Source organism: Schistocerca americana, chromosome 7 (assembly GCF_021461395.2).
Source record: "Schistocerca americana isolate TAMUIC-IGC-003095 chromosome 7, iqSchAmer2.1, whole genome shotgun sequence".
NCBI classification, from domain to species: Eukaryota; Metazoa; Arthropoda; class Insecta; order Orthoptera; family Acrididae; genus Schistocerca; species Schistocerca americana.
The window spans coordinates 318532263-318546517 of record NC_060125.1 but is presented as its reverse complement, the minus strand read 5'-3'; the positions used below and the strand labels follow the sequence as shown (position 1 = coordinate 318546517).

Here is a 14255-nt window from a genome sequence, read left to right as displayed (position 1 = left end):
CTTCATGACTATCGAATGGCAGACGGTTACATACCTCAGCCTGGGGCCATGTTTCCCAGTGAAGATGGGCTACCTTTGATACCATGAGTGCTAGAGTGTCAGAATATGCAGCTGGCAGACACTGGCCACATAAAAATAATATCAAACTAGCAGTGGCTCCTCAAAGAGTTAACTCCTCAGAATCTGCAACAGAACTGCAATTAGTTACAAAATTTCTCTTCCACTTACTCTTCCGTCCGATTGTTAACTCGCACTGGTTATTTGTGATATGTTCACCTTAAAATGGGTTCTGGCATTACAAACTGGTGCTCTACGGTAGGTCTGGTACCATAATATGGGATTTGTTTCTCCCCCAGAAACACGATCCTCTTGGAATTAACCTGCTTGGCGTAATGTAACTGTGAGCATAGAGAAACTCGTTCTGACCGCCAGGACCCTTTGCGTCGCTTTTTTTCTTCTAGTGACGTCTTTATATTTATCTGCTTGCTAACCTCGTCTCCATGGGTGGGTTTGGACATCTGCGTGTAAGTGTTTTAAATATATTGGCTATTAATGAACCGGTATGTTTCTCAGCTCGATCCAAATGAAGCTCCGAAACGAGACAATGATGAAAGGTATCGATATTAGCGGGAATCAAAACTGTTTTGTGAACCTGAATGAATGTGTTCCCATTCTTTTTCCGGTGTCTACATCCTGTACAAGCTATTAATGTTTCTTGCGGTTGTCTCACTACCACATTTATCAATTTCTCCGTGTTTTGGGAATTATTTATCTTCCTATATACATAGGTATGTGAATATTGGTATTTACATAGGATCTTGGGTGGATGTTAAGGAATTAAAATTGTTGTTAAAATGTTAGTATATATTTCCCAAAGAAGTCACTTTATTTTCAAGCCGAGCATATAACTTTAAAATCATGTAAATATAGTTAGATTACTATTAATCTATAGATTGGCTTCCTTCACTCTGTCTAATACAAAATTAGAGCGAATACGAAGGCCAGAAAACCTGCAGCGTTAGGGAACTGGCATATATCCGCTTAATAGTTCAGACTTTCATTTCTACAGATTGTTAGGGGCAGATGCTTTTGTTTGTATCATGACCTTTGGTTGTAGTTAACATTTATCGGATCTGTGCTACATGTTAAAATTTGCGTTTTATAGCACTCTTCACCGATAAATTCCTAATTTAATACTTATTCATAGAAATTTCCGAAACGTTGCGCTAAAACTGTCTTTTATACAGAATGAGCATATAATGGCTCGAAATGTTATGGCTTCAAATGAAGACTTCTTTGAGCCCTCAGTTCTCTGACTGGTTTGATGCTGCCAGCGATGATTTTCATTCTTGCGCCAACTTCTTCATCTCAGAGTAGCAGTAGCATCCTACGGCCTTAACTATTAGGCAGGTGTACCTCAACCGCTATCTTCCATGCAGCTTTTACGCTCTAGAGCTCTAATACCATACAGACTTTTCTCTGACGTCTTAACACACGTCTTGTCATCCTGTCCTTTATCCCTGTCGATGTTTTCCATATTTTCCTTCCTTCGCCGATTCTGCGAATGACCTCCTCATTCCTTACAATTTCAATCTACGAAATTCTCAACATCCTGCTATAGCACCATATCTATAACCTCTCCGACGCTCTTCCTTTATGGTTTTACCTCAGTCCATGATTGACTACCTTACAGTATAGAGTACAGACATACATTCTCAATAACTTCTTCAGCAGATTAAACATTAAGTCTCATGTTACACTAACAGACTTCTTCTGGGCAGGAAAGTCCTCTGTGCCAGTACTAGCCTGCGTTTTATGCCTCCTTGCTTCGTGTATCATCGGTTGTTTTGTTTCCAAGCTGACAGAATTCCTTAATTCCATTTATTTCGTGGTCCACAATTTTGATGTTAAGTTTGTCGCTATTGTCAGTTGTGGTACTTCTCATTATTTTCCTCTTTCTTCGATTTACACTTACTCTATATCCTCTCCTAATTAGGCTGATTATTCCATTCAACATGTCCTGTAATTCTTTATGTCTTTCACTGAGCATTGCACTATCATAAGCGAAATTTATCACTGATACCCACTCAGCCCCAAATTTGAATCCCACTATTGAAGCTTATATTTGTTTGAGTCCTATCCTATGTTCAGCTCACCATATATACGGATCTTCTATCCATTTCACTTCACAGGCTCCCACTTTACCTAGACTGAGCCTTGGCATTTCTCTTACCAGATTTGCTAGCTTCCCTACCACATTCAGATCTCCGACATTCATCGTGTGACCTTTAGTGTGTTTTTATTTCGTTGAGTTTTCAATATTTTTCTGACAAACTCACTCCCATACCGAAGATTTGAATGGCGGACTAAGCAGAATATTTTGTCAATAGAGAGATCATAATAACACTTTTCTATTACAGGCCACATGTCATATGGATACACACTGTGTCTTTAATTCAGTGGTTTTCATTGCGTTCTGCATCCATATGCTGTTTGTCAAAGCTGTGGGCAAAAACTGCCCTCATATTCTGTCCACTTCCCTGCCCACTTTGACAACGCCGTTGACAGACCAAGGGTGACTTTTTATACCAGTATTTTTCAGCCGCTGTAATTTCTAACTTAAGAATTTGCTGTTTTTGAACCCAGGACCGAGAACGTTTGCAACTGACGCGTATCTGTGGACTACTGCTGCATTAAGCACGAGATTAAATATTCTGGTTTTATTTTAATTAAGCATTTTTTTGTGAATCTTCAGTCTTATGGCTGGTTCCATATGGACCGCCATGAATTCAGTTCCTGTGCCATCATCTTCATCTCAGAGAACTACTAGCGACTTACGACCTCAATTATTTGCTGGATGTGTTCCAATCTCAGCCTTCCTCCACATTTCCTGCCCTCTACAGCTCCCTCTAGTACCATGAAAGACATTGTCTCACTTTCATGGGCCTTATTTAGAGATCAAACACGAAAAAATTCAGAATGTCAGATGACTAGCTGTTAAGAATCTATCCAAATTAATCAATTGTATTGACTTTAAGCTAAAGGAATTGACAGGTAACAACCAAAATATAGTAATACATGGTCTCTGAAATATATTGTTCGAAACTCACTGGAAAAATTAAGGTGAATGATGTCTACTGGGTGATAAACATTTGTTTCGGAGCTCTACCTTTAAAACCAGATGTAAGAACATTGTCATTGGAAGAAAGTGGAACCTGTTTTCTATTTGGTAATCTCACGTTGGCGTCCACTTTAGCTAAATGTCCAACTGTTGCAGAGCATTTCCTAATTTTAAACTCAAGAGAAAAGAACTCAGTTGGAAAATTGAAAAACATTTTTTCTGCTTCTGGACGCCAAAGCCAAACATTTCAAAGCGATGAGGGTAAAGAGCAACGATGTATCGTGGTCACTTACCTTGCAACCGCGTATTCTTAAAATGTAGATTCACATTACCGTCACCTGGAAAAAGGGACAAATTTAAAATGGCATTTGTTATAAGTATTGACATGTCCACTGTAATAGCTACCTGTGTGTATGAAAGCCATACCTGGAAGACAAACACAGAAGTACCAAGATATAGCCCTTCACGATAACAAACATGAAAAGAGATAGCAAAGAAAATAGATGTCATCTAACCTTGCCAGGAAACTCAGAAATTCAGATACTGTCAAGAACAGAACACCAAAAATGTTTCCACTAAGTTATTTGTGTCATCTGTCAGTACAAGTATCATACAAAAAAAATAACGTTAGGCATATAAAATGGAAGACATGATTTTTACTAGAAACAACAATTCTGTTACACAAATGAAACTTTCATTTACTTCCCTACATAAAAACCTTCTACTTTCCAACATTTGCCATGTTTGGATATGAGCTTCTGAATTCCGATGCTATGTTCTTGTGCTTCACGTTCATTAAGGAAGGTAAATCAGTACAAATCTCTATAGTAAGTCTCTATGAAAACTATGGCCTGACGTCCAAAACAGGGGGTAAAAAATCATTTCTGTTTCCCCACGAAAATGCCCGCCATCACACTGTTGCTGCATCTCAATAATTGTTGGATCAAACTGTAATGTACTTTCTGACCATCCACTGTTGAGTATGGACCTTGGTCCTAGCGATTGCCACATTTTTTTTATAAACTGAAAGAAATTTTCTAAACGCTTCGGAAATGATGAAGAGTAGGAGATTGCAATGATCACCTGGCTAAATGAACTGGTTGCAGAATAGAATAATGTGGTAAATCTAAGGTCATGTCAGATATGACTAACGTTTGAATTTAGGAAGTGAGCTTTTAGCATGTGAAGGAAGGCTCATGTATGTGACAGCATTGTCTTTTCCAACAAATATTGTGTTCTTTATTTTGTATTATGTTACATAACAGTTTCAACTAGACTGTCGTATGACTCGAGAAAATCTTTTAAGAGATAAACAAATTAAATTGGAATAAAATAATTCCCAATTGATAATGAAATACAAATTATTATTAGTGATTGCTAACACATAGCTACATAGATTTTGATTTCCCATGTTAAAGTGCAGGCATACATAGATGTGAGGAAACTGTGAAAGAATTTTGGACGGTGATGACGCCAAGGGCGCAGTGTAGGCCACAAAATCTCAAGAAGTCCGCACCCAGTGCTATTCGCAGAATTGATACTCGTCCTCTGTGTGAAGGGAAACGCAAGGCAGGCGAAATCAGCCAGAGAAATGTTTTGTTAAGTATGAGAAAGAAAAAAGCAAAAGCAGCACTGTTACAATTGACGCCATCTATCAACGGACAGACAATATGTGCAGTACATCAGAGACTGTCGTCTGCAGTACGTGTGCCATATTGTGGCCAGAGTCGCAGAAGAACGGCGTTTGTGGGAGGAAACAGCGAGAAGTGAGAATTAACCAAGAAACACGGGCTGCTAAGACAAAATCTTACAGGGTGGAATGGGAACACGTAGTTGGGACTTCGCTGTAGAACGTGAGATGCTGACACCCGATCGGGTGGAGACGACCTTCGACCTACTGTAGCAAGAACGTGATTCACCCGGAAACCGTACACGTCTCCACTGACCGGCTGTCGAATACCAATAGTCCTGTGCCCAATGCTATCGTAACTGACGATGTCGTTGGGTCAACATGTAAACAAGTAGGGATGATCTGTTGTGGAGCCCTATGTTCAACAATGTACGGTGTACACTTGAGCTCTGAAACACTTGAGCGTGAACCAACATTGTGCTCTTTCGGCAGAGATACCACGATCAACATCTATCCTGCCTTACGGAGCAGAGACGCATCCGACCCCGATGTTCTGTGGAGAGTCGTGGACGTCCAGCCCTTTAGCTCCCAGTGGCAGTTTCACTGTCCTACCTTTATCCGTAGATGTTCACGACAGTAGCAAGTTAACATTCCAACAGCATCGCCGATTTCAAGATACTCTTTCACAGGCTCTGCGTAATATCTTTCTGTACTGCAATGGATTTCTCAATTTGAAACCTATTCCCAAGGGTGACACCTCATCCGTGTCTGCTCCTGCTCCGCTTACACACTTTCGTTACGTGCTCACAACGCCGCCAGACGGCATACAATTTCGGGGTGGGCAGTGGTCATAATGTTTTGGCACATCAGTATAAGTTACACGTGCGTCTCTGGCGCCTCGTCGGGGCCTCCCACGACGCAGAGTAACGTGATCGGCGCGCGTGTTTTCGGCAGGCACGGAGGCGGCGCTGGAGGGCGTGCGCCTGCTGGGCGCGCAGCTGGCGGCGAGCGCGCCGGGCCGCGTGGTGGTGGCGTGGCGCGCGCTGGGCGGCTCGCTGCGCGACTTCCTGGCCCAGCTGGACGGCGTGCACGACGTGCTGCAGGAGAAGGCGCGCGCACGCGCCGGCTTCGTCTTCTCGCAGTCGCAGGACGGCGCGCACACGCTGCTCGTGTCGTGCGAGCGGCCCGCCGCCGCCTTCCTGCTGGCCGGCTGCCTGCGCGCCGTCGCCGACACGCTCTACGGCACGCCGGCCGACGTCGTCGTCACCAGGGACCCGGCGGACTGCCGCCGCTTCAGGTCAGCATCGTACACCACGTCCCCACCGTCCCGTTAACACAATGCTCTCGTAGTCCTACGCACTCTTAAACTTCAGATGCCCTGAATGAGATTTTCACCCTGCAACATAGTGATATGAAACTTCCTGGCAGGTAAAACTGAGTGCCTGACCGAGACTCGAACTCGAGACCATTGTCTTTCGTGGGCAAGTGCTCTACTATCTGAGGTACCCAACCACGACTCACGCCCCGTCCTCACAGCTTCATTTTTGCCATTACCTCGTCTCCTACCTTCCAAACTTAACAGAAGCGAAGGGCAAAGGTCCCGAGTTCGAGTCTCGGTCCGCCACACAGTTTTAATCTGCCATGAAGTTTCAGATAATCCTCTTGTTCTTACTGTGGTTTTCTTAAATCCCTTTTTCTTAGGCTAGAAATACATTGGGTAGTAGAATCCCCAATGCCAGGTTTTGTAGGTCCCAATGGAGGGTGGAAAGGCAGGTGTAAAGTAGTTATCGTGGTCGTGGTAGCCCCTCATCCCAACCTGGAGGTTTACCAGTGGGTGATGATGATGTTTGTTGTGTTGAGCGGTCAACAACCCGGTCATCAGCGCACGTACGAAGTCTCAATATTTTCACAATCCAATCTAGCCACTAATGACGAGGATGATGATGAAATGAGGAGGACAACACAAACACCAAGTCCCCAGGCAGATAAAATTCCTAAGCCCGCCGGGAATCGAACACGGGACCCCACGATCCAGAGGCAGCTACGCTAGCTACTAGCCCACGAGCTGCGGACTGCACCAGTGGGGAGCAGGAGTAACTTTATAGTGACGCTCATGTTGCAACCATACACTTTCCCTAGACTTTGTTATCATACAGCGATGCTCCCAGTCCACATCCACTGGGAAGCATGGGCGTTAAGTCGACAGTCTTCGGTGTTCATTTTATGTTGGACCTCACGCCAAGTTGTCATATGGATGAAATACAGTACGTTGTGAAAGGTTTGTCATAACTAAAATATTTTAAAACATAAAGCACCGTGTGCAACTGGCCATGTTAAAAAATGGTTCATATGGCTCTGAGCACTACGCGACTTAATTTCTGAGGTCATCAGTCCCATAGAACTTAGAACTACATAAACCTAACTAACCTAAGGACATCACATACATCCATGCCCGGGGCAGAATTCGAACCAGCGACCGTAGCGGTCGCTCGGCTCCAGACTGTAGCGCCTAGAAACGCACGGCCACTCCGGCCAGCCAACTGGCGATGTCCATACATAAATAACTCATAGGTAATTCTTACGTTACAAAACACAGTACACAGTAGCACATCTGGCTACGTGAGCTGGACGTATTCTAAACATGTAAGATCCACCTGAAACAGCGTATAACATATTTTATACTCCGTTTTAGATGGCCTAATGTCCACTGTGAGTCTTATATAAAGCCAGCTACAAAAGGTGTTATATGTTTTTAAATATTTCATTTGCGAGATACCTTTTATAATGTGCTGTTTTTTATCCACATGATAACTGGGCGTTATTTCCAACTTGAAAAGAACACATTTAATAAAATAATGTTTTTTTAAGACCTGAAGATACAGCAAAGTCGGTCGAAACCGTTTGTTTTAAATAAAGAAATATTTATGCGAGCTTGGTTTCAGAAAGTTTTTAGGCTCAGCAGTGGTTTGCAGTGAAGGTTGTATCGTCCAAGTAATCCACTCTGAAAAGTTAGGCTGGCAGCATCAGGTGATGGCAGTCCCATCAGTGATATATGCTGGACAGTGCAGCAAGCAGTCTTATTGAATGACATCAACTGACGCTCATAGCTGCACCAGTGGATGATGGTTGAACAGTGATGCTTCTCCCAACCCATCACCTTCTACATTCGCTGAACGTTGTGCTGAACGCTTGTACTAAGAAAAATAAAGGACGTTGTAAAATTTAGCCTTAGATTAACAGTGACTAGTCGGCGAGAATTAAGTACAATGAAGGAAAACAATGACCTTTACCCGTACGTTAAGTTTCTGATATTTCAGTTTTATTATCAGATTAAACTGTAATAACTTCAAAGGAAATCCAAATATAAACTAAATAGGGGAGGGCTGGGTTTTGAATACCTAGTGAATGTTTTTTTAATGTGGCAACTGCCCCTCGTTCTACGTCTATGTCTCTTTTCAAAAGAAGCAGTCATGAATCCGAAGATGATTTTGAGCACCACAGTGCTTTACTAGGCATGGCCCCTTGTCTTTCTCCAATCTTCGAACTGACTAACCCACCCAGTTTTAGAGGAACATAGAGTCTACCATGGAATCCGAACCCTGGTTCAACTCGACATTTTTCGCATCAAAAAATATTGCCAGAGGTGAAAGAAGTGACAAGTGGCAGTTGAAAATCGTAGAACTGATTGTGGATCGAAAGCAGAACCTCTGGATTTATAATCTGTCTCTTTACTAGCGAGCCACCAAGACACGTCTGTGACTAGGGAGCAACTAAGTCAGCAAGGTCTCAGGCAAGTCGAGACTTGACTTGCTCTGTCGGTCTTTTCTACTGATGGTTCAAATGGCTCTGAGCACTATGGGACTTAACATCTTTGGTCATTAGTCCCCTGTAACTTAGAACTACTTAAACCTAACTAGCCGCCGGCCGCGGTGGTCTCGCGGTTCTAGGCGCGCAGTTCGGAACCGCGCGACTGCTACGGTCGCAGGTTCGAATCCTGCCTCGGGCATGGATGTGTGTGATGTCGTTAGGTTTAAGTAGTTCTAAGTTCTAGGGGACTGATGACCATAGCAGTTGAGTCCCATAGTGCACAGAGCCATTTGAGCCTAACTAGCCTAAGGACATCACACAACACCCAGTCATCACTTTCTACTGATGAACCTGTGTCAGGTTGCTATTAATGCTCTCAACATGGCATCTCTCTGATACACATAGGATGACTGTGATGCTACCCTTTAAACTTTATAACGGAATTAAAAATTCAGTCTTCAAATAATGTTATCTTGTATGTTACAGCCAACTTCCTACATTGTTAACGTTGTTTTTTTTTAGAGAGAAACAGCTAAAACTATGAAGATGTGTCGTCCCTTCCTTCTTATTAAAATATCATAAAGAGTACTGTGTAAATGTTTGGTCAAAAACAGCATCTCATTGACGTATCTACCATTCTGTCAAGCTCACCACTGCCAGTGTGTCGTCAGCCGCTGCACCTGACACATGGTAAAGAATGCTGATGAAGGATAACACATATCATCAAAAATTTGATAGTGAATACTATGTGCTAAATCACTTTGTTCATTTAACGCTTCTTCTCACTTAAATGATATGACAGTCGAAGCATCCTATAACCACAACACAATGTGGACAATATATCCATTAATTTGAGTTTAATGAATAACGACAAGGGGACACATCGGCACCTGAATGCTGTCACAACGGTCATAAAGGAATAAGTGTGATGACTGGACCTCGGGGCAGGGAGAACTTCATTTACCTTTTACTGCACACAAAGCTTTATTCACGTAAACAATTAAACGTGTCTCCAGCAAATGACGTAAATACAACGATATCACGTTGTTAAGTCAGTTGAATGTGTCCAACAGCATCGGAAAAGTAGTCACGAATCAGGACCTGCAACAACCTGCTGACGACCATCAAACTTCTTAGCCACGCAGACCACCCCCAAAACTCGCCTAATACAGCAGTCACCGATCCGAATGGACGTTTTCGTAGCGACAGTCCTCGCCACGAAGGGTGCCTCTCGTGTCCACTACCAGCCTAACTATTTCACACGTTCGCTGGGCCGATCCTCCTTCGTGCCCACCACCTCGCGACCGCATCACGAGCGCCCAAAAGGTGCGTTCTCTGGAGGAGAATAGATAGGTTGAAAGCCTGGACGACTCACATAACTCGAAATATTTTAGACTTCGGTAATACTGAGATTTTGAAGATGGTGGTATATTCGAAAGCAACTTATGCATAACTAACCTTTGAGCAAACACCGGGAGAATATAGATCCTTGTTAGTTCGACCAAAACTCGGCGCAACTGCTGGTTTTGAGTGACGTCCGAGTGTCTAAAGATTGTTGTACGAAAAAATTAGTATATCAGTCATTGGGAAGCTCCGAGGCTAACTTTTCTACTCAGAATAGAGTGTAAATATTGAGAACCTTTTTTTTTACAATGAATGCCGTATCTAATAATTTAGAAAAGTGTATGGAATTACTTCATCCACCTGCATTGGGAATATCATACCCACGAGTGCAAGTGGCATATAGATAATTATTTTACGTAACTGTGCTTTATTCTAAATGTTAATCAGTGGCTTAACACAGAGTTCGTTCTCAAAAAATGTGAAATGACTGGTTTAGAATGAGCGGTAACAATGTTTCAGATTCTGCTGATTAGCTCCATATGTTTTTGCACTAGGTATCGTCATTGTAAACTTAACTAGCTGTATCTTCTATTTAGTGTAACTTGTAGTAAAACTAATTATAAAAACTAGCGCGTTATTTGAATAATAAATTTAAGTATAAATATTTTATGTAAAATTTCGGCACATACAGGGCGTCCCAGAAAGACACACACTATGCTTAGTATGTTGTACGGGATGGCACACCGATCGATTTTCAAGGAGAAACCCATATCCGGTAAACCACGGCTTGGACGCCAGAGAGTTTTGAAATATGAGATGGGTGTGCGTTCCATTATAAGTCAATATACTCAACACGAGTAGCGCATGACGCTGTCTACATTCTAGACGCTTTCGAAAAGCGTACCTCAATGCAGAGCCCGCATCGGTGGTACTGCGCCTCACGCATATGAGCCAGTAAGTGCAGCTGTTTTCGAAGTACTTCAATCACTCCCTGGACTCGAGCAGAAATGTCGTCCGCTAACATTACAGACGTGTCATACACCATACTCTTCACGCTGCCCGACGGAAAATAGTCTAGAGGTGACATATCTGGCGACCGTTCCAGCCATGGAGATGGTCCAACTTCACCAATCCATCGACTGGGACATGCTACATTGATATGATTCCGCTCATCGACATCAACGTGTGCTGGAGCTCCGTCGTGTTACAGCCACAAGTCCATTCGAACATTTAGTGGCGCTACAGCTAGTAGATTAAGCATTACGTCTCTAATAAATATGAATTAGTTCGGTCCTGTCGGCTTCCTTGGAAGAACATAATGGGGCAATGATACGGTCACGGATTATCCCAGCCCGATGTTAAAAGCGAACCTGTGTTATTGATTTTGAATGATTGCGCACGCAGATTTTCGTGCGCTCAAACACGGGTGCTGTTCAAGTTTAATATGCTATCTCTAGTAAACGAGATATAGCACCAAGCTCAGGAATTGTGAATAGAGTATGCATTGTTGTAAATACCACTATGCCAACTGTACCTGTCATGGGGAGTCCGCCTCCTGTGATACATGGACTCCATACAGATGGTATGAATAAAGCCAGTTGTCATGGACAACACGCCAAATGGTAATTTTACCCGTGTGCAGCACCTGTACCATCTGCTGGGTGCTGGTGGCTGGGTCCTTTCCTGATTTCGTCAGCATATCCTCCTCCAACTCAGTGGTCGAGCAGAGGGTGGACGACCCACATCATGTTTTAGCACTTACCAGAGGACAAACAGTAGACAGGTGATAGTATTCGCAAGTACCAAGCACCAAGTGCTACTGTATAGCTGTACAATGGACTCACTTCAGGCAGAAAACACTTACGTGTAACTTCCGTTTCTATGTGGCGTCTCTCGGTGGCCTCGAACGTGGAATGTGGGGAGTACTTTTGTTTGGAAAACGTTTCGCCTACAATCTTGCAGCAGCTCTCCCATTGCAATCCTCTTTGCTGTACGCAAGTATCATGTCGATAATTTCCGCAGCTGTGTACTGGTGCATGTAGCACTGCTGTCAACAATATTACTGCATAGGTAGATTACACAAGACGTGGAGTAGGATTCGCACAAGGGCTGTGTGGAAGAATGTGGTACATGTGCAGGAATGTAATCACGCTCAGTTCGTCAGTCGGCAATATACAGTTGGCTAAAGGTTGCGTACCTTACCTATTCAGACAACAAAATGGATCGGAGCAAACTGTCACACCCTTTCACCCTCGGACTTCGCTCTCCAGCACCCAAGCCATGCGTTTCTCGAATTGTGTCCCTTCTTGAAAACTGCCTTCCCGAACAACACATTATCCGTCGTCGGAGCTTCCTGGGGCCATCTTGTTTAAGTAACACGTTACGTAGATAGCTTTAGCGAAAATATTAAGGAAATCAGGAAAAAGTTTAGTGATTAAGGGGCGTTGAAGTCATAATAGATGGAGTAATTCGAACTTGCTATATCTTACTGTGTTATAAAACCAAGTATCATTTAATATTATTTCCTTAAACGGATCTGAAGACCGGCAACTCTGGCCGAAACCGTTCAGTATGAGATAGTAAAATCAAATATCGACAGACAGACAGAAAGTAAGTGCATTTCAAAAATTAAGGTTGGTTGGTTTGTTTGTGGGATTAAAGGGACCAGACTGCTACGGTCATCGGTCCCTAAAATTAAGGATTGTGGATAACTAACCGCCGGCAAGTATTCCCAGTTTTGATAGCGTTTGTGGTCGTTGGTAGATTGTTAAGTTTCGATGGCATTAGACCGCTACTGGTGTGGTTGTAGGCGGAGGGGGATGGAGAAGTTACGATGTGACATAAAATAAGGTTCTGGGCGGCACCAGATGGTCTGCTAGAGTGAGAGATTGGACAGTCAGTGAAAGAGAGTCTTCCTGCTTCACAGGTACACCATCACTCCGCGGCGAGCGTCTGTGGACCAGTCGGAGGGGGCGGTGGTTGGGGAGCCGCAGCGGCTGTCCGAGTCGGCGTCGGCGCTGCCGCTGGACGTGCGCTCGTTCTGCCGCGCCTTCCCGTGGCACATGGTGCTCGACCGCCAGCTGCAGCTGACGCAGGTGGGCGCCGCCTTCGTGCGGCTGCTGTCGGCGCAGCTGCGGAGCCGCGGGCGCGCGCTGCACCACCACTTCGAGCTGCGGCGGCCGCGCGGCGTGCAGCTGCGCTTCGCCGACCTGGTGGCGCGCGCCAACACGCCCTTCCTGCTCGCCATCAAGACCGAGGGGCCTGCCGAGGTGAGCTGGCGACCACTATCTGTAGGAGGATATTGCAGTGTCCGTTTTGTTCTGATTTACGATGCTAATGCATGCATATCCAAAGGATCTTGGCATCGTAATTCAGAATAAAAAGGAAGTGCAATATTGTATTTCTTCGCCGACACCAGGCAACCTACATTCAAGTAAAATGTGTCAGATGTGCGGAAATATACATAACAGGTCTACGAGTCCAGGTTGTAGAGCCCGCCCGTTTAGCCGTGCGGTGTAACGCACTGTTTTGCGGGCGGGAAGGCGTGGAAGTCCCTGGCACAAATCCTCACGTCGAATTAGTGTCGAGGTTCGGTGTACCGGCCAGTCTGTGGATAGTTATTAGGCGGCTTTACATATGCCGTTATTCCACCTCAGTTACACTATGTCGGCGATACTTTCTCCATGTACGCTACACCATAATCACTCTACCATGCAAACATTGGGGGTTACACTCGTCTGGTACGAGACGTTCCCGGCGGAGTTGACGGGGGACGGGGGGAGGGGGGGGGGGAATCCACTGAGGGTCTGGTGTGGTGGCGGTGGGGTGAGTCGACTGCTGTAGTCTGTTGTGGGGTTGTGAACCACTGGGGAGTACGGTGGGGACGAAGCCCCTCCGTCGTTTCTAGGTCCCCAGTTCCATACACTACAATACTGGTTGTAGACTCATGGTTAACGGCGCATGGAAGTTTTGGTCTGGCAGTGACTTGGGCGCGGACAGCCAAATAAGAAGGAGACCGTTCGCGATATGCTGCAGATCCGGGTTCGAGTCCCTGTCAGGCAAACGTTTTCATTGTCGACATTCCATTTCACAGCTGATGGTTGTCCATATTCGCTACTGCGAATACATTTAATGACTCTGTGTAGTGGTCTGTTTCCAGGAATTCAGTCGAGATATTCTTTCCATTTAATGTGCAATATTTCTATGTCCAACCAAGTCGTATTCTTCAGAGGTTACGAGTTGTGCTGTTACGTGTACTCGCTGCCTTTGCTCCAAACACACCGCGAACTACTAGTTGCCTGCCACTGCTGAGCTAGACTCCTGACGCTCGCTACGCCTTTTGATACGCTTTTG

At 44.4% G+C, this 14255-nt stretch overlaps 1 protein-coding gene across 1 annotated transcript in view; it reads left to right on the top strand.

The window, feature by feature from the left end:
• LOC124622908 (head-specific guanylate cyclase-like) overlaps nucleotides 1-14255 on the top strand; it is a gene marked incomplete at its 5' end in the record, with an annotated part of 502892 nt that overhangs the window by 392192 nt on the left and 96445 nt on the right. The window contains 2 exons of the mRNA XM_047148698.1: nucleotides 5706-6048; nucleotides 12829-13171. Coding sequence (XP_047004654.1) covers nucleotides 5706-6048; nucleotides 12829-13171 — 686 coding nt within the window. The remainder of the gene's footprint in view (nucleotides 1-5705; nucleotides 6049-12828; nucleotides 13172-14255) is intronic.